This window comes from Canis aureus, chromosome 16 (assembly GCF_053574225.1).
Source record: "Canis aureus isolate CA01 chromosome 16, VMU_Caureus_v.1.0, whole genome shotgun sequence".
Classification (NCBI taxonomy): Eukaryota; Metazoa; Chordata; class Mammalia; order Carnivora; family Canidae; genus Canis; species Canis aureus.
In genome coordinates, this window is record NC_135626.1 from 62,345,531 (window position 1) to 62,369,603 (window position 24,073).

The window sequence follows — 24,073 nt, forward strand, 5'->3', positions numbered from 1 at the left end:
AAGTCCGTATGAGTAAGTGTGTGTAAGACGACTGAATGACACATTTGTTTAATTACGTTCAGGAATACATTATGTTGTGTCCTCAGGAGTACTTTTACCCTGTGATGAGAAAATAATGTTTTTCCCTTTTTACTCATCCTCAAAAATGACCAACTAGATTCTTTGGGTAAATACTCAGATTCAAGGGGGGAGAACCTGTAACAGAAGACATAGTCACTGCCGCTCAAAGCCCTGCGGGTGAAGTAAACTCAGACCAGTGCCGTGAGTGAGAGAATTCCTGGAGAAATCACCCAGGATGAAGCAAACAGACGGCGTGAAGGGGGCTCAGAGGCCCGTGAGGAGGGGTCCCGCTGCTCCCAGCCTGAGGCCAGAGTGCACTGTCGGAACAGCGGGGAGAACTAGGACCTGAACATGCCACGGCTGAGAATTTTCCCAATAGGAAGAAAGGAACAAGTTTTCAGTTTTAAAAAGCACAGTGAATCTTTTTTTTTTTTTTTTTTTAAGATTTTATTTACTCATGAGAGACACAGAGAGAGAGGCAGAGACCCAGGCAGAGGGAGAAGCAGGCTCCCTGCAGGGAGCCTGACGTGGGACTCGATCCCAGGACCCCAGGGTCACACCCTGAGCCCAAGGCAGACGCTCAAGCACAGAGCCCCAGGTGCCCCAGCTCAGTATCTTGAAGAGGCTAAATAAAAACAGATCCACACAAAGACTCATCCTGATGGAAGTAGGAAATCTCAAAGGAAACCGGATGGGAGCGGACAGCTCCACCGAGTGATGGATGCCGGTGCTGGAGGAAATGGACTGTCACTCCAGGACCCTCTACACACCCACATTTAGGACACGTGGTCAGAGACTCAGAGCCAGCTGCACGCAGACCCCTAGCGCAGAGCCTTATGAAGACCATGCTTCACGTGGAATCTGAACCCACAGGGATGTACGCAGTGCACAAGACGGAGGAATTGGCAAACGTGTCGCCAGATCTCAGTAAGCACTGGCTGTACAAACAGACGACGGCCATCAGGAAACCCAGGGGTTAAGGCCGGAGGAGGGAGGCCGCAGTTGGCGGCACCGTAACGGCCTTGACTAACCCACGGGCGAGCACAGGAAGGATCAGCTTCAGACTCTGCTCAGGGTGCACATTAAAAACATCAGGCCCCACAAAACCGTTAAAATCGGCTGAGCGATCCCCACAGCAGCAGGGCCACAGAGGAGGGCAGGATGAACGCAGGTCCACATGATGGAAGCTCTGGAAGGAAGAAGCTGGAATGGAGTTAGGGTGTGGGACTCACGCATTTTCCGCCAGTGTGCTCGGCGAGGACAGTGTGCTTCCAGGGGCTTGGATGAGGCTGAGGGGTGAGCGGTCGGGTGCTTCCTGCCGGTGGGACAGCCCTCCGCTCACGGAGCAGCACAGCAGACGTGTCCCGTCCGGCCGCATTCACACCTCGGGGACCCCTTGTGCTCCGCGGCCAGTGCAGAGCCAGGCCCTCCTACAAGGGCTTTTCCTGTCTGGAGACTCCAATCCAAGGGTACCAGAGCTGACCCTCGTGACCTTGCACACCTGGCTCATCACAGGGGCTCAGGGAGGGGAGCTCTGCTGTGCTGGGGAGGGATGGGCATCCACCACCGGGAAGAGAGCAAAACCAGGCCGACTTCCTTTTTCCAGGCCGAGCACCGGACCATGACGGCTTTCATCCTCGCTGTGATCGTCAACAGCTACAACACGGGGCAGGTGAGTGTGGTGGCCGCCCCGGCTGCCCTGCGGGCTTGAGTGTCCATGACGCGGTCTCCCAGAGAAGGGGACGCCGAGGGCGGGCAGGGCCTTCGTGGAGCCCGCCGTTGCAGGGTGAGCTGAAACTGGCAGGATCTGGAATGAGGAAAACCGAGCATCTGCTGCAAGTGGGAGTTTCCTGAGCAACGGGGCTGTGGTCCCCGCAAGCCATCCCCTGCCCTGGGGTTGGGGGTGACGTGGGTGACGTCTGCCTTGTTGCAGGAGGCCTGCCTCCAGGGAAACCTGATCGCCATCTGCCTGGAGCAACTCAACGACCCGCACCCGCTCCTGCGCCAGTGGGTGGCCATCTGTCTGGGCCGCATCTGGCAGAACTTTGACTCGGCCAGGTGGTGTGGCGTGAGGGACAGCGCGCACGAGAAGCTCTGCAGCCTCCTCTCTGACCCCATCCCTGAGGTGAGCCCGCCGCCAGCATGCTGAGGCCTGGCTGCCGCGTGCAGAGGGCCGACACCGAGCTGCCACACGGCCTGGCCTCGGGCCCGCCGCGTCCTGGTGGCTCACGCGGTGCCCGGCGGTGCTCTGCTGCCTTTTCGGGGCAGGTGGCGCTGGGCCGGGGCCAGATGCCAACCACCCCATGGTGTGACCGCGCCCCGGCCCCTCTTGCAGGTGCGCTGCGCGGCGGTCTTCGCCCTTGGTACCTTTGTGGGCAACTCCGCAGAGAGGACCGACCACTCGACCACCATCGACCACAACGTGGCCATGATGCTGGCCCAGCTGATCAACGACGGGAGCCCCGTGGTCCGCAAGGTGCGTGGCCCCCAGGTCCGCAGGCAGCAGCAGAGCGCCTTGCGACCCGTCTCCTGCGGCGCCCGGGGGTCTGAGCCGGCGACCCTGACCGCAGCCGCGAGCCCTCATGTCCCACTTGGCGCGCACCCTTTAGAGAGCAGACCTTTTTTTTTTTTTAATTTTTTTATTTATTTATGATAGTCACAGAGAGAGAGAGGTGCAGAGACACAGGCAGAGGGAGAAGCAGGCTCCATGCACCGGGAGCCCGATGTGGGATTCGATCCCGGGTCTCCAGGATCGCGCCATGGGCCAAAGGCAGGCGCCAAACCGCTGCGCCACCCAGGGATCCCCAGAGAGCAGACCTTTAAATGTTTGTTTAATTCTCTACAAAATGCGTTTCTTCACCAGATACTCATGTGTTTGCTTCATTTAAAGGCATTTAACAGGGCTGCGCCTCCCGGCAGCTTGTATAATAGGCTCCTTCCTGCCTGGGAGCAACACATACACACATGATGGAGACTCAAAAGAGCAGTAGACACCCACAGACAGACGGAAAGGTTTGTGTAGTGTATTCCCCTCCCCGCCCCCGTGTTTGTCAGCGGCTGAACGAAACACTTTTATAAAGTTGAAAGCTTTTACTTGTCTGTTTAGATGTAGAAATATCACAGATTTCCATCCAAGACCTCACACCTCTTGTCAAAAGTTGGCCCAGCACAGCTAGAACCCCGTCACCCTGGCAGAGGCGCCACAGGCCGCCTGCTTTACTGGTGACCTTGGAAGGCTGCCCGCGTCCACATGGCGCCGTGCAGGTGCCCGGCCGAGACCACCGCACAGGGAACGGGGGCAGGAGTGGCAGAGGACGGGCTGTGGCCTGGGGCCGTGTGCTCGTTTGGATCCCGCTGCTTTTCCTGGGCGGGATGCAGTCCGGGCAGGTGCATTTCGGCCAGACTCGAGAGGCAGGAGGACTCCCTGGTCTCCTGTTCCCTTCAGGGAGCGATTACCTCGTTGCTCACATGCCCGACTCCCTAGCGCAGCGTCAGAACCGCGACATGAGACCCTGGTGTCCACCCTGTTTCACTGGGCCACAGTTTCTCGATTGCAGGCTTGTCTCCTGCAGCCCCGCCAGCAAGCTGCCTCCCCTCGGACGCCCCCAATCAGAGCAGCAAAGGAGTGGTTCCTTTACTTGTCCGTTAAAATCCCTTTAAAAGAAGGAAAGCTTTTTTTTCTTCTTTTTAGATAATCTTTAAAAAGAACATTAATAAAAATTGAAAGAAATCCATGTCAGTTTCCAGTATCAGGACGGTGGCCAGTGAAGCCATGTGAACACCTGGGCCTGCCATGCTCTCGAGCGTGGCCCCGAGTGCCTCCATGGCCCTGGTGTCCCATCCCTGACTCAGATCCACTTGCTGTCCCTCTCCTCTAGACACGAGGATGCGCAGGTGTAGCCAGGTGTCTCCCGAGGGCTTCCGGGTGTCTGCCTTGCTGGGGGGCTGAGCACCATAGATGCATCCCAGGGGCACGGCTGCACATCAGCCAGAGACGTGCCTCACCCCAGGAGGCAGAGGTCAGCTCTTCTAACCCCGTGCTCCTCCATCCTGGGCTCAGCAAACAAGCCCTTGCACCCCAGGCCCTGGTGCACAGAGTGGAGATGATCCTGCCTTCAGGGGCCGGACACGGGCACCAGCAGTGGTGCTAAAGTACCCATAAACACGTGGGACCTCAGAGGTGGGCGCAGAGCTCTCAGAACAGGTCTGAGTGGCGCCTGTGCTGCCTCGCCAGGGGAGGCCTCCGTAGGTGGGAGCCTGTCCCTGGGTTATGAGGGCTGAGCAGCCAGGACCCAGGGGGTAAGGGGCAGGGGGAGCTCTTAGGGCAGGTGGAGGGTGTGTGCAGTGCAGGTGTGAAGGACCGTGCTGCGCCCAGGGCTGCCGCCGTTCCAGGGGCTGTATCGGCAGGAGAGGCAGCGAGGGGCTGACGGAGGGCAGGGGCTCGTCGTAGCCTGGCCCTGCGTACGAGGGGCGTGCCTGCCCTCACGGCACAGAAGTATTTCATTCTTCCAACAAACGCTTGAGTGCCAGCTCCCGGTATGGGGCAGGGAGGCCTTGGGGCCCCGCACAGCTAGCAGGGGAGACGGACAGCCCACGGCAGCCTAGCGAGTAAGCCAGGCAGGTGGCATTTGCTGTGGGCACGTGGGGCACAGAGGTTTAGGGGAGGAAGCGAGGATGCAGTCTGGGGGTCAGGGAAGCCTTGAAGAGTACGGTGGCAGCTGCTCAGAGGCAGGGGCCCCTCACCATCTGCAGAGCCCCGTGGTGGGACCGGTGTGGCCCATGGCCCCACGAGGTGCTGGTCCGGGAGACCCAGCTGCGGGGCCCGCCGGTCTGGAGCACAGCCCAGATGTGGGCATCGAGTGCTGCGAGCTGACCCGCTCCGACCGCCTCTCTCACCCAGGGCCCTGGCCAAGGTCGCCGGCTCTGACCTGCAGCTGGGGCCCTGATCACGCGAGCAGCAGAGGAGAGAAACCGGGATGTATGCGGGGTTTTCATAAAGCCTCGTGTACTCAGTGTGGAAAAGATGACATCTGATTACTTTTTATAGTATGAGCGTCCTTTCCTAGTTGAGGCCGTGTGGTAGCAGAGTATCGCCTGCTTAGTGAGCTTACTTGATAAGCCCAGAGTCCGCAGACTGGCGGCAGCCTCCCAAATCACTCTGGGCCCGAAGCTGCCCACGAAGGACACAGCCAGAGTGCCCAGCCCGCCAGCGCCCCCACCTCCTCAGAAGGGCCAGGGGTTGTGGGTAGGTCCCCCGTCCAGCCCCACAGCTGCACTCCGGCTTCCTCACCACCACCCTCCTGAGTGGTACCCGGCGTCGGCCTCCCTTACCCGCATGTCTGACCCACGGTGAGGCTGACAGCCTCAGACGCTGTTCCTCATTGGCGGCCCAGGCCCCAGGTCCCTGGTGGAGATGAAGGGGGACGAGCTCCCCGGGCCGTAGCACCTGTGCCTGGAGGTGAGCCCGGAGCAGACGTGCTCCCCTGAACGCTGCTCCGTCGTGCCGTGGTCACGGCCGAGTCAGACACCGTGACGGCGGGCCACCAGGTGTCAGCCAGTGACTTGTTGGAAACGCACAGTGGGGACAGCCCTCCGGGGAGGAAGCAAGGAGGTGGCAGCCAGCACACGCAGGCCGCAGGGAGGACCCCAGGAAGACACCTGACCTGGCCTCCCACACAACCAACGAGCAGTAGCCAGACTCCCGTTGGGGGGTACACATGCCCAGGCCTGGTGGCCCTGAACCCTAGGACACTCGGTGAAGTGCCCCACGTGCTGAAGATTACAGTGTATTTGAAGGGAAAGGCTCCGTTCGTTGGCACATACCCATTAGACACCCGTGTGCTGGGCCCTGGGTCACAAGGCCTTGAGCACCTAGCAGGGAACCTAACCTGGCTCTCCTCCCAAGGCTCGCACTTGGAGGTGGGGCAGGCTGGAGACTGAACAGGCGCATGTGTGACGTGGCAGGTCATGCTCTGAGGGAGGCAGAGCGTGTCTGGGAGGCAGCCCTTGGCAAACGTGGGGCCCTCGGGCGTCTGAGTGGAGGCCTGAAGGAAACATGAGCTGAGCTGGGGACACTTGGGGAGGCCTTCCCAGGCAAAGGGAACAGCAAGTGCTCAGGCCCAGAGCAGGAGTGGTGGCTCCTTCGAGGGTCCATGTTAGACCCAGGGTGGGGGCACGAGGGGCAGGGGGGGTACCTGGGACCCAGGCAAGAAAAGCCTTGTTTTGTTCTGTGTGTGAGCAGAGGCAGGAGGTTGGGAGGAAGGTGGGACTGACCCTGACCTGTGAGGCTGAGAGGTGCTGCTGGACCTCTGCCTCGGGGTGCCAGGGTGCCATGGGAGCTGGGCCTTGTGCCTCGGGATGCCAGGGTGCCATGGGAACTGGGCCTCGTGCCTCGGGGTGCCAGCGTGCCATGGGAACTGGGCCTTGTGCCTCGGGGTGCCAGGGTGCCATGGGAGCTGGGCCTCGTGCCTCGGAGTGTCAGGGTGCTATGGGAGCTGAGCCTTGTGCCTCGGGATGCCAGGGTGCCATGGGATCTGGGCCTCGTGCCTCGGGGTGCCAGGGTGCCATGGGAGCTGAGCCTCGTGCCTTGGGATGCCAGGGTGCCACGGGAGCCGGGCCTCGTGCCTCGGGGTGTCGGAGTGCCCGTGTTGAACCACTTCCAGAAGCTGAGAATGCACGCGACCCTGCCCCAGCCCGCACACCCTTGCCAGAACTACCCACATGTTTGTGGCCACTTGCACACCAGCAGCCCATGGCCAGCAGCAGCCACCTTGAGTGGCCACCACCCCAGCAGGATGTGCTTGGTCCAGAGCCACTGGGCATGGGCAGTGCCCTCAGTGTTTGACCTTGAATGGCTGTCTGTACATCAGAGGGCCTGGGATCTGGGTGCGAGTTAATGTTGCAGGGCCCAGCTCGGGCTCCTCTCGCCCCGCATCAGAGTGAAGGGGAGGGTCCATGCTCTTCAGAGACGTTACAGGCTGCGTGTTTGCCAGGAGGGGCCTGGTAGGCAACCCCACCTGGCATGTGCCCTGGTTTGCAGAGGGCGCGGGCAGGCACGGAAGCTTTGGCAGTGGCATGAGAGGCTTGCGGGGCCACAGTGCAGATAGACTCTGGGCAGATTGGGTGGGAGGTGGATTGGGGGCTCATGGTTCCCTGGGCACAGGAGTCCCCAGTGAGGGCTGAGTGGGGAGGGGTGATGCCAGCAGCCTGCAGGGCACGCTGAGTTTGGGGTCACCGGAGCACTTAGGCAGAGGTCGGCTTGGAGCTTAGAGCTCCAAACCAGGGGCGGGTTTGGGAGCAGCGCACAGACCGACAGGAGGAGCTGAAGGGCCGTGTGGGGTTAGGGCAGGAGACGATGGGGCAGCCGCCAAGGGGGTCCCAGGGCCCCATGCAGAGGGGCAGGGATTCACACGCAAGCTGGGGCCCAGGTGATCACCGGACAGAAGCCGCTGCGCTCGTCTCCTCGGGCACTTGGGCCTGGGGATCGTGTCTTTGCCTTTCAGGGACTGGAAACTAATTTATCTGCAAGTTTTGCATTTCGTAAAAGGAGCGTGCTCTGGGTTGTCAGACGTATCTTGCTTTTCTATGCCCGAAATTCAAATGGCTCACCCAGCAACACGGTCCAATCAACACGTAGCTGAGCCCAGGCCCCAGGATCAACCGCCCTCCCCCCTGGAGCATGTCATTCACACCTGGCCTCTCACGTCCAGCCATCCCGCCCTCACTGCTTGTCCAGAGGCTCCCGCTCCCTCCGGACACCCCCGAGCACGTCCCTGGAAGGGCCAGTCCCCGCTGCCAACACCAAGTGCAGAGTTTGTCTTAACCTTTCTCTTTTCTGTGGTGACCTGGGCACTCGGCGTGAACTCTCCGCCTCACTGCTTTTCCACAGTCCTTCGCCAGCCGCCAATAAGTGCTGTTGTCCTTGTCCCTCCCGGCAGGAACTGGTGGTGGCTCTGAGTCATCTTGTCGTTCAGTACGAAAGCAATTTCTGCACCGTGGCCTTGCAGTTCATGGAGGAGGAGAAGAACTACCCCTTGCCTTCTCCAGCGGCCACAGGTACGGCGTCGTTGCACACACAGCCTGAGCGGCCCGCCTGCCCGCCCCCCAGGGACCCACAACAGACAGCTGCCCCCTCGGAGTGGCCCCCCGACTCCCGCCCTCCCAGGCCCGACACAGGCTAGGAAGGACAGCAGGACAGGCCGCCCTGACCCTCTGATTCTTTCCCTTCCTTTTTTACCACCTTTGGAAATCAGATGCATGGGGATGTTGAAGGACAGCGGAACGTGTGCCACGGGGGCGCACGGAGAAGCTCGCCGGCTCTTCCGTGATACACTTGCATCACATTAGGCAGCTCCTTTCCTCCCGTTTGTCCTTGTCACTGGATTAATATTTCTTTGTGATGGGCTGCCTCCTCCCCCAGAGTGCAGCTTCTCCGCAGGGAAGAGGGCTCGTGATCAATAACAAAAGCATTACTGCTTCTAGAACACCAGGGGAGGGAAGTGACAATGAACTTGCACGGTGGAAACAGCTGGTGCCAGAGGGGGCACAGGGCCAGCAGGGCAGGGAGGGGGCTGGCAGGACCACCCCGGCCGTGGCTGTGCTGTCACCTGAGGGGCAGCAGCCTGCAGCTGAGCCATGGAGCCGCTGGCACGGCCCTCAGGGCGCCCCGGCCGCCACCCCTGCTCTGAAATGTCTGTTAGAACGACGCCCCCGCAGAACAGCAGGGGTGGGCTCTGGTCACCTGCTCCTTACACCTCCCTACCCAACACGCATGTCAGGCCCTCACCAAGTGGGGGGCGAGCCGTGGTAGCTCCTGTCACCTCGTGCTGTAGCCCCTGCCTAAGGGGGTGCACTGCCCCCCAAAGCCCACCATTAACTCTTTCTTTGACTCTCTCCCAGAGGGCGGGAGCCTGACCCCAGTGCGGGACAGCCCGTGCACCCCCAGACTCCGCTCCGTGAGTTCCTATGGAAACATTCGTGCCGTCACCACTGCCCGAAGCTTGAACAAGTCTTTGCAGAATCTGAGCTTGACGGAAGAATGTAAGATCCTGGAAATCGGGTCCTTGGGGGGGACAGTTGTGAGTGTGAGTTTCTGAACCGTTCTATACACAAGGGCCGCGCCCTTTCTCTGCCGTGAGCGCGTGCCCACTGCCCCACCGGCTGGCCCTGAGGTCACACCGCGGTGTGGGCTGGCTGCGGTGGAGCAGGGAACAGGGCGGTGGGGGGCCGTGTGGGAGGCGCACCCTGACCCCCACCGTGCTGTCTGGCCAGCTGGCAGCTCCGTGGCATTCTCCCCCGGGAACCTCAGCACCAGCAGCAGCGCCAGCAGCACCCTGGGCAGCCCCGAGAACGAGGAGTACATCCTGTCCTTCGAGACCATCGACAAGATGCGTCGCGTCAGCTCCTACTCGGCCCTCAACTCCCTCATCGGTGAGTGCCGCGCCCGGGCTCCCCGGTTGCCCCCACACGCCTGTGCCAGGGCATGGGATGCGGGCACCACCTCGGCCGGAGAACAAGCATTAATTGGAGTGTGGAGGTGAGAGGAGTGGGTGCCGAGGGCAGCCGGAACTTTCCGCAGCTTTAACTTTGCTCTGATGGTACCTACAGGCCCTTCTGGGCTCGTGGGGGAAGGCTGCCAGAACCTTCCGTCTGCCGCAGCCCAGTGGCTGCCTGTGCAGTGATTTTGCCCCAGGAGACACGTCTTTCGCGGCCAGGGCAGAGCAGGGGCTGCCACACCTGACGGGCTGAGTGCATCCCTCCCAGAGGGCTCTTCCCTCCTCACCGTGTGACCGTGGGTCTTCGGGGCGCTGGCAGCAAGGGCACTTCCACTCTGACCACCCCACACAGTTTCCGGGCCTCAGCAGGAATTTCAGTTAATGTTGAAAACCTGGGGACACTAACATATGGCCACTGCGTGTGGGTTGTCTCCCAACTTCAGCAATCACAGGTGGAGCCAAATCCCCCGAACTCGCCGCTGTGTCCACGCTCATCACAGTTTGCAAACCCCCGAAGCACCCACCGTGCCCCTTACAGGCTGCAGACTTCATGGGAACCCTGTGCCGTGGGGCATGTCTCCGCGGGGCCGCTCGTGACGCCGCTCTGTGTTTGTGCTGCGCTCCACCCCCTGACCCGCCGCACCCCTGCCCCGCCCCCCACCCCCTGCTCCACCAGCCCCTCCTCACCTGCCGGGTTCGCTTACCCATTCTGCGGGTGGAGGGCCCAACCCCGAGTCCTCCCTCCAACCATCCCAGGATCGCGCAGGCTGCTCCTCCCTAGGTTTGCTTCGGCACCTCAGGTTGCTCTGAGATGCCCGTGTCAGTCGAATGTTCCCATCGGCCTGTGGAGCCATGCAGAGTGCTATCCTGACTTCGTAGCCCCTGCCGTCCCCAGATGTGTGTCCGTTTGTTCTCCTACCACTGTTTCTCTGCTTCTCCTTCATGATCATCCCCACAAGATGTTTAATTGCCCTAGCGTCCAAGTCCCAACTTTTGCTTTGTTGGTTTTTTCATTAGATCCTCGTGTTTTGTTCTAATAACTTCATTTCGTTATTCCCTTCTCTTTTCCTTAGCTTTTCTCCATCGTTGGTTTCGTTTCTGAATTTGAGAATAGATTTAGCTCATGCGCTGGCGCTCATTCCTGCATCCCTCCCAGCGTCCACCCGCATTCACATCTGTGGTCTCTGCCCCTCATCGGCCCTTGTGTCGGTTCTAAGTCATCAACTTATTTCCGTGGGGAGCCCTATGCCCTAGCACTTGCACCTTCCACGCCATGTGGTGAGGGCGATATTTCTGAATTTCGGCCATGATCTGGAGGGGGCAGGACTGCGGTCCCTGCATGAACCACCCCAGTTTGTCCCTCTGCTGGAACGCAGCTCAGGGCATCTGCCATAATTCCTGTAGGTTAAGTCCGTGTGATGTCCCTTTGGGCCTGGACAGGCTGCAGGCTCCAGACGTGGCCACCAAACCCACCCACCCACTACCAGGAACTTAGCTTAGAAATGCCAACTTGAATTGTCAATCTAAACTGAGAACTAACATCGCAAATTTGTGCGTTTGATTGTTTGCTAAAATATCCCAAGTGCCCAGAAGACATAATGTTGGTGCTCGGTGTGAACGCAGGTTCTGCTAACTCACCCGTAAAATACATTTTGAGTGTCACTGGTAGAGTGTCTTCAAGAATGTGTTCTTTTAACAGAATTAACATTGCGTACGGTGGCTTAGTTCCCAGGCTTCCCCACAGGAGTCTTTTAAACTCTGGTCAATATGAATCCGAATCAGTATTTGTGCATGTCCACAATGAAAACACATGGAGTCACAGGGGAAACTCAGAGAAACGGAAATGCGCCACGATGTGGCTCTGCGACCCACCAGCCGGTGAGCTTGGTGCAGCACATCCCCGCCCCCCCCCCCCCTCAGGACAACCCCTCCTCCCACCTCTCACCAGAGCAGGAGTTGGCAGACGTTTTCCGCACAGGACCCGACAGTGTGTGTTTTCAGCCGTGCAGGTGGCACAGCTTCCATGGCACAAGAGTAGCTGCAGGTGGCACGTGAACAAATGAATCTGGCCACCTTCTAATCAAAATTTACTTACAAACTGAAATGCAAATTTCATAAAATAGTCACAAGTCACAAGACATTATCTTCCTTTTGATGTTTTTTTCTTTTTTTTTCCAACCACTTAAAAAGTAAAAAAACTATTCTTAGTCTGCAAGCCACAAGAAAACAAGCAGCTGGTGCGTGTGTCCGGGCCATGGTTTGCCCGCAGGCCCACCGGAGTTTGCGTCCACCCTTCCTGCCCTGGAGGGCCCAGATTGTCCCTGTGACGGCAACAGCATCTCATGCTGCTCTTTCTTGGGACATGGAGGTGCGTCATTCGTTCAGCATTCCATAAGTGCCGCTGGCGTGCCGGGCGTCATGAGCTCACCGCCATGGAACAAATAAGTACAGAGTGCCAGACTTGGAAGCCAGTCACCACACGGGGCTTGTCCAATCTCGCCCTACCTCAGCTGCCGGGACAGCGGTGGCCTCGGGTCCTTGTCTGTGAGTCCTCTGTCCCTCGCCCCTGCACCCCGGCCCTCGGCACCTTCAGAGCACCCTCCCCGTTGCCCGGCCTCACCCCCACAGGCCAGCATCCCCCTGTGATGACCCCCTGCAGGGTCCTCCTGACTGATTTCCCTGTTGCCTCCCTCGAGGTCTCATCCTGACCGTCCTACCTCACGGCACACATCCAGCACCACCCGTGTTCTGCGGGTGGCCATCCACTCCACGGCCCCCTGTTCACACGCATGGCTAGCCGTCAAGAGAAGAAATGTTTGAAAGGGTCCCACCTGGCTTCCGAACGTGCAGAAACACAGTGCCTGTCGCAGGTCAGACAGAACTGAAGCGAGTATGGAAGTCACATGTCCCCAAGGGACCCTTGGCAGCTCCTGTCAGGAAATCCCCATTGTCTACGGCATGTTCCCTTCTCCGGGGTCTTTAAGGCCGTGTGTGCGGTGGAGCAACAGCAGGTTCAGGCCGCAGTGTCTTGGCCGCTTCACAGGGCGAGGGTGGGGTTGGTGCTGCGTGTCCAGGTGCACCTGCACGTGCACGGGGCAGGACCGGCCTGGGCCACAGCACCACCGCGATGAGCAGTTGCCGCCTCGTCCCGGGCGCTGGCAGGGCCAGCAGGTCTTGGAGGCGTAAGGATGAAGAACGATGTTTATTCGTGGGTTTTGGTCAAAAAAAAAAAAAAAAAAAAGAACGATGTTTTGTCAGAGGCCGCAGCAGCTGCCGGGGACGAGCGTCTGACCGTGTCTGGACCCCGCACCGCAGCACCTCCTGCCCCGGACCTGCCCGCTGGCTTCCTCCGGAGGGCCGGCAGCCCTGACACCCCCACCTTCTTGCTCACAAATTCTGGCTCCCGGAGAAAGCTGAGTGTTTCCTGTATATCAGTCGAATCTTTGAAAACCAGAGTGGAGAAGACCGACTATGAGCTGCAGCAGGTGGAGCCGGCTCATGCGTGTTCCACAAGGCACCCTCCCGCCTCCGCGCTCAGACGTCACCAACCACATACCACCGCGTGCAGCTCTCACCTGCTTAGAGGCAATTTTCTCTTTCATTTCAACCAAAGGACAGCAAACTCTCCAGCCCCTCAGTGAATATTGCAAGAGGTTTTCAAAACCATGGCGTCCTAGGACGTCCATTTATTCCCACCTCTTCCCCAAAGGCCAGCCTCTCCGGCCCCCTCCCAGCTTCCTCTCAGCCCCCTCCCTGCTCTGTCGCTGTGAGCATGCCCCGTGGTCTTGCCTGTGGGGCAGGGGGTCCAGGAACACATTCCCGGGAGAAGCCTTGGCTTCCCTCGCCCCTGCCTGGGTCTCCGCACCTGAGGGGTGGCCGCCTGATGTTTGTAGGGTTGCAGGGGGACCCGGTCTCCATACCCCCTCGTCCCTGGAACCCCACCTATCTCTGACTCACCAGTCATCTGGCCTGATCCCTTGTGGGCCTCCGTTGGTCTTCCCCATTTCTGGTCCCCCAGCCCAGGGTCTCCCCACGCGGCATGCCAGGACCCCCCGTCAGACCTTGCCAGCACGTCTGCAGGTGGCCCATGGCAGCCTCGCACAGAAGCCTCCCTGAAAACCGCACTCGCTGTCAGCTCCCTACTCGAGGCCTTCTTCCCCCAGACAGCCCCACCTTCAGCATCGGCCCTCCCGCTGCACCCCCTGCGCCCCTGCTGTCCTCCTCTCAGGCTGGATGCCGGCCCCTGAGCGAGGCGCGGAAAACCCAGCAGTGCTGGGTCCTCCCTGCGGTGACACCTACACCCCCGCGGGGCAGGTGGAGGGGCCGTCTTTCTTCCTCCGTTATGGTAAAGCTGCAGTTTCTTGGTCACGTGTGCAGCAGGCAGCCCTGCGTGCCCCTCCTGCCCTGAGCCTACCCCGTCCGAGCGCCCAGAGGTGGAGTGGGAAGGGGGGAAGAGACGGCCCGTGCGTGTGGACATCAGGGCACACGTGACGCAGCCCTCCAGCCCCATCAGGCACCCTGCTCTACACCCCAGGCCCCGGGGCGGGCGGGGATGGTCACTCTGCTTCTTTGCAGGAGTGAGTCACAGCCTGGAGGGGGTGAGGGGGGATCATTTCTGTTCTGAGGATTCGGGGCCAGACTGGGGCGGCCATGAGCGCTCCCACCGCCGAAGCGCCTGCTCGCCATGGCTCAGAGGCCTGGCCGCGGTGGGACGATGGCGCCTCCCTGAAGTTCTGTGACCCTGACATCATCTCAAGCGTGTTCCCAGCAATGGATCCGAGCTGGAGCTGGGCTGGGGTGGGAAGAGCCGGGATCTAAGCTCTGCGCCGGCCTGGAGCCGGGCCCAGGTTCCGATTCTTCCACTCGCTCAGCATCTGGGGGTCGGGGCCACTGCCCACATCTCCGGTCCCCTGGGGGCCCTGCTGGCCTGAGCCCGCTCATCCCCGTTGCATCGTGATCGGCCAGGAACTAGCATGTCCTCCTTCCGTCTCCCTCTGTCCCCCCACCTCGAGAAGCCCTAACAGAGGAGGTCCTTGGGGCCCCAGGGCCGCAAGGTGTGAGCATGAAGAGCAGAGGGCCGGGGAGAAAGCGGGGCCATCAGCCAGGAGGAGGGGCCGTGCGGTTGTCGCCAGAGGAGCCGCGCACGGTCCCAGGGAAGGTTTTACAGCCCATTAGTTTGATTTCTTGCTGCCGGAGAACGGTGGGGAGAAAGCGAACGGCGTTGTTCTCCGACGCCACAACATCAGTTACATCTTTATGGCCACAACCTTTGATGAAAGGCCATCATTACGTGTGTCTCGCCGGGACCCTGAGGCACGTCGCTGGCAGGACTGTGCAGACACGGGGGCCACCCGCACTCGGCGGTCTCGCCCTCCGCGCCCCTCCCACGGGCAGAGGCAGGAAGTCAGGGGGCTCCTGACGGGGCTCCGTCCCCGGGGGCGTCACAGACTGGGGACGCGGAGGCCCCAGGGCTCGGGCGCTGGGTGCTGGGCCGGGCAGAGGCTGTCAGCCTCGTCGGCCCTAAGGGGTCAAAGTCCGGCTTCTCTTTCCTCCAAGCGGTGCAGCCAGCCCCGGGGCCTTCTGGGAGCCGGAGTTGGCTACAGAGCTCCGAGCACATTTTCCTACATTTTATGCTATTTGGGAAGTTGTGGCCATTGCTCTGAAAAATAAATGTAAAACCATTAGTTATGATCTTTTTATTACTTTTGGTCTAGACGTGGAAATAGGTTCTCAGCTCATGAGGAAGGAGCTGAGTGAGTGCCAGACCCAGGCGTCCTTCCTGAGCCTTTCACAGCCAGAAGCCTCCAGAAGGCCACTCGGGTGTCCTCCAGCAGCCTGGGGGCTCCAGCCTCTGCTGTGCTCACAACCTTGGTGCGTTGGCAGCAGGTCTCAGAGCAGGGTGGTCTGTGCAGCAGGGGGGCCAAGGGAGCCTGGAGGCCAGACTGAGGGAGGAGGTGAAATGCACTGAGCACTTCTCCACACCAGTTGCATGTTTTCACCAGCAAATACTTACCTCATTCATTGTAGCCAGACTCTGGCCAACATCAGAGCCTTTTCCTTCTCTGCTGAGTCAAAGCTGAAATCTTCTGCAAAAAAGGCCACAGCAGTAATGAGGTGCCAGCAGTAATGAGGTCCTTCCTAAGTGCGTGCCACCCCTTTCCTGGTGCCGGTCTCTGCTGCTCACCCCTCCTCGCGTTTCCACCAACGGCACTGCCGGGTGAGGGTCAGGTTGCTCGGGTGTCTGCTCTTGGAGGCACACAGGTCACCAGGCTCCTGAGCGCTGCGCCCCCCTCCCCCGCTGCTGTGAGTCCTCCCGCCCCCAGCCCGGCTGTGGTGACAGTGTGGTGGGTCATCTTAGTGCACCACTTCGCAACTCTGTCCCCTGTTGGCGGCGCTCTGGGGAATCTGAGCCCAAAACTAATGGGGTTGTGGGGGAGCTAGAACCTCACGCAGTAGCTGTGATGACTTCGAGGGGCCTTCCTAAGAGCCTCGCCCCATTAGGGGCCCGGCCGTCCTTCCCCCTCCTGAGCACGCCACACCCGTGAAGGTGCAGCGGCTGGTCCCCGTAGGCCCCAAACCCCCAGCCCTCACGGAGGTGACTGGGGAGCCACATCTTCGTGGACGGTCCTCACGTCTCACAGGCCCAGTGCCTGCTGCTGGGTGCTCCGCTACAATACATAAGGGGCCTGGGAGTTCCTCCGGGAGGCTCGGGGCCCATTTTACCACACAGCTTCCTCAGACTTGGGTTGTAAATCCGGAGTCAGGGTCGGAGGTGCTCATCCATTCCTGCGTCTAAGTTAAAGTGTGCAGGGAAAGGGTGCACGTCACCCGGCGCGGGCTCCTCCCCAGGGAGAGTGTCCTCAGCAGAGCTCTCACCGTCCGAAGGGCAGATGCCTACCCAGCCCGTCCCCCGAGGGGCCCTGCCTGACCCCCTGGGCCACGCAGCCGTGGGACCCTCCGTCCTTCCAGGGCAGCCCAGCGGCCTCCCAGCCCCCGTGGCCCTGCCTGTCTGCGGGGTCCCCACGAGGCCTCCTCGGGAGCTGGGAGCTCCCTGCATCCCTACACAGCAGGTGTGTGCAGCCATGTGGCCTGAGCGCACCGTCCCTGTGGTAGCGGGCAGTGCCGCCCCCAAACGAGAGGCTGTGGGCTGAGGTGAGCAAAGATGCGTGACCCTCCACTTCACCCAGCCTGCCTCCAATTTGCACGGTCGGGTGCCACTTGTTCCGTGTGGACAGAGACGCTCCGTCCTCTGACAGCACGCGTGATGGTTCAGCCCCTTCACAGGGTGAGCAGGGCTGTGCTGGGAGCTGGCCAGGCCATGACCTGGGGTCTTGACTGATTCAAATTAATACCCTTTTCAGGGCACCTGTAGGGGCTCAGTCGATGAAGTGTCTGCCTTGGGCTCAGGTTGTGATCCCGGGGTCCTGGGGTGGAGCCCCATGTCAGGGAACCCGCTTCCCCCCATCTCTCTGCCTGCTGTGTGTGTGTATGCACTTGCTTGTGCGTGCACGCACGCGCTCTCTCTCTCTCTCTCTCTCAAATAAATAATAAATATTAAAAAAAAAACAAGCAAATAGTGCTCTTTTCATCACTTTCTGTGGCTAAATAAGCATTTGTCAACAAACTGTCTGGCCTCCCACAGTTGCATGCTGCTGTCTCCCATCCATCATGCCATCTGTGTCCAGCCCCTGGGCTCACCCCAGCAGAGAGCAAGGGTGCAGTGTCCACGCGGCACTCCCCACTCCCGGCCGTGGCTCCTTCCTTGCCTGTCCAGACCCAGCATGGTGCAGACCCCACTGCACCCAGAGGCCTGCACCCACGTCTTCTGTACCCTCAGGCCCTGAGCCATCCCTCTGCTCTCTCTGGTTTGCACGCCCAGGTCATGGTCGTGCCACTTCTCCAAATGCTCCATGCAATTCCATCACCTCTGTGCCAGTCCAGCGTTTGCTGACTTTCCTCCAGGAAAGTCTTTGCCAGGAGAGCAATCCCGCTTCCCCTGCGTGCAGCCCACTGGTCTGCGTAGATGCCTCTTCTGTAAAGCCATCCTGACTCCTCGCCTCCTGGCCCTACTTCCTGACAGAAAGAATCCCTTACTGGAGCTGTCACAGCAGCACGGGGCGTTGTAGAAGCGGCCTTGGCCTGAATGTCAGACAGGAGAGCACTTGCTTCCCTCATCCCCTGGACACCAGGCCTCACTGTCCCTCTACAGTGCCCAGGGGTAGTGCCTGTGGCCAAGATCATGAGGGCAGAGTAGGGCTGAACAGATTCCTGGGTGAGGCCTTCAGAGACAGTCCCTCCTTCGTGTCTGTGATGCACCCTGTCTCATCTGCTGAGGTGCCCAGGTCCATGTAGAGAACCCACCCAGAAGTGTTGTGGGTGCCTGGTGGGGACCTGGAGAGCTTGGGTCACATCATGCACACCCTTCCTGATTTCCTGGGAACTCAGGACAGTCCTTGTGCAGTGTGTGGATAAGACTCAGTGAGTCACAGCCCGAGCATGCTCTGAATGTGAGACAGGTGTACATGGGGCTCCCAGCCAACACACGCACCTAACATAGACTGTGACGGCTCCTTGAAACCTGAACGTGAAATCAGCTGGTCTTTGGGAGCTAGGTGGTGCTGTCCAGTCAGCCAGGGCTTCAAGGAAGGCCAGCATTTTCTAACTCACTTTTCCTTCTAGAAAAATCCAGCCCCCCTCCCCCCACCCCAATGTCATCAAGCCTATTGACCAGTTGGGATTTCTGGACCCCTAAGCAAACAGCCAGAAACAAGCCTCCCATAGTCTGCAGCTCTTTGAAGCGCCCGTTCTTGGCAGGAACTGCGTCTTCAGACACCGGCCAGACAGACAGGGGACGGCTATTTCTTACTAAAACATCTCCTTTCTCTTTCCCAGGAGTCTCCTTTAACAGTGTTTACACGCAGATTTGGAGAGTCTTACTGCATCTGGCTGCGGATCCCTATCCAGACGTTTCCGACTTGGCCATGAAGGTGCTCAACAGCATTGCTTACAAGGTATGTGTGATGTGTCCTCAGCAAAGCTCTCAAGCTCATAGTCTTAGTGACAGATATTCATGCGGGGACCTCCAGGCTCAATCGGGCCTACGCCGTGGGTTAGAGCCTTCTGACGGGCAGTTCACAGCATACCCTGACCTCTGTTTACCCTCTGCTTCAACCTGGCCATATCAGGGCACCAGAATATTAGGTGGGGGCTGCCATTATCCTCGTGATCATGTCGGGGTCTGTGTGGTCTGTAGTGATGTCCCCTTTTGGAACCAGCTTTTGGTGCCTTTTTTTTTTTTTTTTTTTTTTTTTGATCCTCATTACCCCACTCCTTTTGCTTATTTTGAATGTAACTTGCTTCTCTGATTCTAGTTTCTTAAGATGGAACCTGGGGGTCATTACCTTTGCCTGAGAGCATGTAACACACAGAGGTGCCTGGAGACCTTGTTTTCTCTCTGAGATGTGGGATGGCCCCCTGGCCGTGGCTAGTACTTTTCATCAGGTGCCTCTGCTCATCCTCCCCCGACCCTTAGCCATTTGGTGATGAAACCAGTATTCGGATTATATAAGCTTGTTTTTCAGTAGCTTTTACGTATACAACCTTACTAAAACCTGAATCCTTTGAAAATACAATGAGTGCCTAATCTTGAAATTTCACGACTGTAAATTCATCACGGTAGACCTGGCGTCAGGCTGTCAAATCCATTTCTCTTAGGTGTCTCTCTCTAGCACGTAGAGCACAGAGACCACATCTCCGTGTCCTTTTAGATCATGTGTAAAGTGTGTGAGCCAGAGACGCCCCTCATCCCACTCCATGGTAATTAAATCTCATATGTGTAATCGCTCCTACCAGGCAGAGCCACAGCAGCAGATTACGGCAACTGGAAATACAGCCTTTCGTGCTTTCAGAACAGCGCGTTCTAGCGGAGCCTTATAAGTAGCTGGTGGCTTTCTGCCTGCTGTGCTGATCTAGGCTGACCCATCCGTCCCGGTGTGCATGGTGGGCACCCCCACTGGCATGCCCAAGCACAGGGACAGAGGGCGGAGTGGGCCTCCTCTCGAGTCCATGCCTCCCAGGAGCCCTGCCCTGGCACAACGCAGCCTGCATTTGTGAGAGCCTGAGTGCGTCCGTATGTGTGTGTGTGTGTGTGTGTGTGTGTGTGTGCACGCGTGCGCGTGTGTGCGCACGTTTATTATTAAGAGTAAACACTGCTACTGAAGGATTTGGAAGCATGAACATGAAGGAAACATTTTCTTGTCCTCAGTTTAATTTCAGAAATGTCTTGCTTTCTACTCCAGTAACTAAAGAGGAGATGACATTTCAATTTACAGAGAAATGGACCTACTTTTGATACTCAACTCTGAAGGCAAAACATTTTTTTTAAAGATTTTATTTATTCATGAGACACACAGAGGGACAAGCAGGCTCCCTGCAGGGAGCCCGATGAGCAACTTGATCCCGGGACCCGGAGATCACACCCTGCGCCAAAGGCAGACACTCAACAACTAAGCCACCGGGGTACCTCTGAAGGCAGATTTGTGTTCATCATGGTCAAAACAGCCTTACCACTCTGGAATGCCCCCACAGGATACCGTACTCAAATATAGAGATTGTTACCAGCTCAAGAACCCACAGCTCAGGAGCCCTGACCTAATTTCAAGTATTTACATTTCCTCTCCACACAGGCTTAGGGTTTGCATTTTGCCTGTAGTCTTTAACATGGAAAATTTCAAACCACGTAGAGGACAAAGGACATGATGACCCTTGGGAACCACATCGCCCCCAACAACCTCCCTCATGCCACTCCTGCCACCTGTGGTTTACAGATAATACCGAGGAGGAAATTTCAAGCTACAGGTGTTCAAATGTCAGGGTCATGCGTAATAATCATCACTACTTTAAATATTTAGGAGAAAGTTTGTAAGCACATAAACTCACCTAGAAATAGTCCACCAGCGACTCCACACCCAAGGAGTGGAAATGCAATCGCTGCGTCTGCCTTGGGACACTCGCAGCCAGGTGCACCGGAGACCAGAGGTCAGGTGCACAGTTCGAAGCTGAACACCTTTCTTATAGACCAAAGGCCTAAGCGAGGGAGAAACAAGGAAGGTTGATATCCCCAAAACAGTACATTCCAGAGTACCACAAAAACCAGGAACAGAACCCGGCTCACGCTTTCATAGCGTTTAAAACCTGTTGTGGTCTCTGTCCTCCTCCACGTTGGCAGCCTCACTAGCACCCCGGGAACCTGCTATGCTCACACCGAATCCGATTTCATCCAGCGAGTTTGCGGTTAGCTTCCGGGCAGGCGTCGCGCAGCGCACCTGATGCGGGGACCCCCTCACTGGCACCTGCATCTGTCTGTCTGCGGGCTCTGTGGTATGTGTGTAAACGTCCTGACTTCTCTTCAAGCGAGTCAGATGGCCTTCGGCTCCCAGAGGTGGAGGTTCTCTGCACACCATTTCCCGCTGGAACCACCCTCTGCTGTTGGAAGCCCACCGGCTCCGGGGCCCATTTTACCACACAGCTGACTCAGAGGTGCCAGTGCTGTCTGTGCCCTCCCAGGCTTCTGCCCCACTGCTCCCCGCCGCCGCCACGAGGAGGAGGGACTCCTAGAACCATCAGAGCAGAGAAGACCTTGCAAGCGGGAAATCACAGTCCTAGCGAACTGTTGTGACTGAGATGCATCTGTTCATAGTTTGAACCTTCCCATGCACCTGCCCCCTTCCCGCCTCCCTGCAGACCCAGGGTGACGCCATCATCCCTCAGACTGGCTTAGCTTACAGAAGTAGGCACTGTCCCTCCCTGAGAGTCGCTACCCCATGGGGCCTGCCCGGCTGGGTGCACAAACAACCCCAGGAGAGCAAGTCCCCTTGGGGATTCGGACTCAGTGGCTCTGGGGTGGCCGCTGGAAATCTGGTTCATGGAGACTCTGCTCAGGGCCCTGTTGTGTGTCCTACACAGGGACTCATGGCCATGAGGTACGGGGTGGCTCTCCAGGCACGTGGGTCCTGTTCTGGCACCAGCCTTGTCTGCAGAGATGGGCTCATGGTAGGACCTGCTCAATAGTAAACAGTAACCCTGTGAAGCAAGGTCAAGTATTAGTGTCTCCTTCCTCCTTCTCAGTCCGTACTCTGCACATGGTCTGGCATGCACCGGCCCCGAAAGGGGGTAGGTGACACTCCCTGGCCTCGACCCTGCTGGCTTCTCTTCCTGGAGGACTGAGGCTTTGCCGACGCCCCTCAGTGACCATAGGGCAGGGCTCCTGGTCATCACCACTGCTGCCCTGAACACTCCCTGGGACTCAGCGTTCCAGAGGGAGACTTATTTAGGAAACGTAGCTCATAGAGAAATCACTTCTTATCAGTAGACTCGTGCTTTCATAGGTGTCTTCTCAGTGATCAAGCATCCAGCAGGCTCTGCATCAGACTCAGTCCCAAATTACCTCTAAATGATCCTTGTGGGAACCACCTTCTCACACATGAATCCAGATCCTTGATGCACAATTGACGGTACAACCTCTGTGGTTCCTGGACTGCCCCCAGGAAAGAGCAGCTGAAAGCCTGCACCGGCATCCTAAACCCGACTCTGTCCCACCCAGTTGGGAAATCCACTGTCCGAAGTCATCCACGCTGCTTTAGGTATTTTTCTCTGTGGTAGATGGTCCTTTGTGTCCTTGTGAGGTGATGTGTTCCGGTGGGAGAACCAGAGTAACGGGAGCACTCCAGGAGCTGGAGACGGGCTCGCTGCAACCCCAGGCTCCTGCTCCAGATGCCCCCAGGGTCAGGGAGCATCAGCCGGCTCGGCTCGTGTGTGTGCATATGCACGTGCACGTGTCCCTGCGAACCATCTCCGTGTTTGCATTGGGCCAAGAGACTACATCTGACCTGAGAATCCGGCGTGTAACGAAGTAACGTTTGCTGCCCTCTGAGAGCGTGACCTGTAGCCGTGACCATCCCCGCCCAGCAGCCCTTGCACATCTGGCCTCGGTCACCTGTCAGGGCGGGCGCACCTGCCCCTCCAGCGGTCTCAGGGCCGTGTCCTGGAGTGCAGAATGACAGGGAGTCTTCACAGGAGAAGGACAAGCACAGGTGGGACGTGCTCACGGCCAGGCCCAGCCCTCCGTTCGGAGCCTACAAAGTGCTGTTGCCCTTCTGCTGACCTCTGGCGGCATGCCCTCTGTGTGAACCCAGACGGCCGGGACTGGCACAGGAAGGAGCCGCTGCTGACCGTGTCTCAGCTCCCCAGCTCACCACCATGCCCCCCATGCCCTGTGCCCCCAGACCAAGTCTGCAGACAGGCAGGTGTGTACACGCTCATCCCCACAGGCCTATGCCGCACACGTGATCAAGATCGAGTCCATGCATGTTGAACAGATTGGAGCCATTGGGCTGAAAAAGAAATCTTCGAAGTCTGAAGCCCTGTGATCACCAGCGTGAAGGCTGCCAGCACACTCATCGCTGTGGATTTGGAATCGTGTTGGCACGGACACGGAAGGAGAGCCGTGTGGCAGCCTTGGGTGTGGGCCCCCTGCCCCGGATGCCCCAGCAGAGGGACGTGGGGCCTCCTGAGAGGCAGCGGGTGGGCAGCAAGCCTGGGCAGGGCAGGCGGGAGGGCCTCGGGGGCCGCGGGGAGATGGGGTTAGGTCTGCGAAGGTCTGCACGGCGGTGCAGAAGTTTTCTGTCTCCCCCACCACCACCGCCTGCGTCTCCAGAATTTTTGGGAGACACATGGAAGTTGACAGCTTCTTAGAGGAGATTCTTCACTCTCCTTAGACCACTTAGGGCGTCGCTTGGCTCTTGAGTTTTGGGCGGAAGGGAGCAGGCCAGATAATGTAAATATACAGCAAAAACAAGCTGACAAACAACATAACTTCTATAATTCAAAAAATTTTTTAATGATTTCAAAAGGTTGATTATGGTTCCATTTCCTTGCTGTTCTTACTTCAAAGCAGCGGATTATCAGGGAAGCACAGATGTTCTGTAAATGAGCAGCCTCATGGCCCTTTTGTTTTCTGCGATTTTCTGCCTGTTGGCTGAACGCAGGAGGGCCAGCATCCTGACCTGGGGGGGGGGGGGGGCGCTGCGCAGGGTGGCCCGACATCATCACCCACAAAGGTCGAGGTTCTCTTTTGCCCGGCAGCTCTTAAACAGTCTGGCAACAGCCGCGCTCAGGGAGCCCAGATGGCTGCGTCGGCCGCCACCTGCCCGCGTGTCACCTGGTGTGTCCGGAGCCAGCAGGGCCCGCCCAGCCACCCCGTGTGCCCGGAGCAAGACGCCAGGAGAGAACCCGGCAGATGGCGGGTCTGCCGTCCGAGGGGCGGTCAACACCCTCGTCGGCTCGGCACTTCCATGTGCCGTGTTCCTCCGGCAGACAGCTGATTTCCCAATCCACACAAACTCTACTTTGAAAAATCAAAACAAAGCCACTTCCCCCTACACGCTAGTCTCAGGCTGGCACAAGTGCCTTTCTGCGATGAAATGTCAAATGCTGTACGTTTGTGGAGAAAGTTTCTAGAA

General features: G+C 58.6%; 1 protein-coding gene and 1 long non-coding RNA gene across 5 annotated transcripts in view; one reads left to right on the top strand and one right to left on the bottom strand.

Annotated features, from left to right (window-relative positions):
• The window catches only part of RPTOR (regulatory associated protein of MTOR complex 1), a 333,774-nt gene that overhangs the window by 275,981 nt on the left and 33,720 nt on the right, over nucleotides 1–24,073 (top strand). For all 4 annotated transcript variants that reach the window (XM_077854547.1, XM_077854548.1, XM_077854546.1 and 1 more), the window contains 7 exons: nucleotides 1,667–1,732; nucleotides 1,994–2,185; nucleotides 2,396–2,536; nucleotides 7,998–8,115; nucleotides 8,959–9,099; nucleotides 9,331–9,489; nucleotides 18,447–18,565. In XM_077854547.1, coding sequence (XP_077710673.1) covers nucleotides 1,667–1,732; nucleotides 1,994–2,185; nucleotides 2,396–2,536; nucleotides 7,998–8,115; nucleotides 8,959–9,099; nucleotides 9,331–9,489; nucleotides 18,447–18,565 — 936 coding nt within the window. The remainder of the gene's footprint in view (nucleotides 1–1,666; nucleotides 1,733–1,993; nucleotides 2,186–2,395; nucleotides 2,537–7,997; nucleotides 8,116–8,958; nucleotides 9,100–9,330; nucleotides 9,490–18,446; nucleotides 18,566–24,073) is intronic.
• Nucleotides 10,227–13,092, bottom strand: LOC144287154 (uncharacterized). Its single transcript, XR_013355043.1, has 3 exons — nucleotides 12,386–13,092; nucleotides 11,500–11,592; nucleotides 10,227–10,396 (listed from the first exon to the last, which is right to left on the bottom strand). It is a non-coding gene; the product is annotated as an uncharacterized LOC144287154 (long non-coding RNA).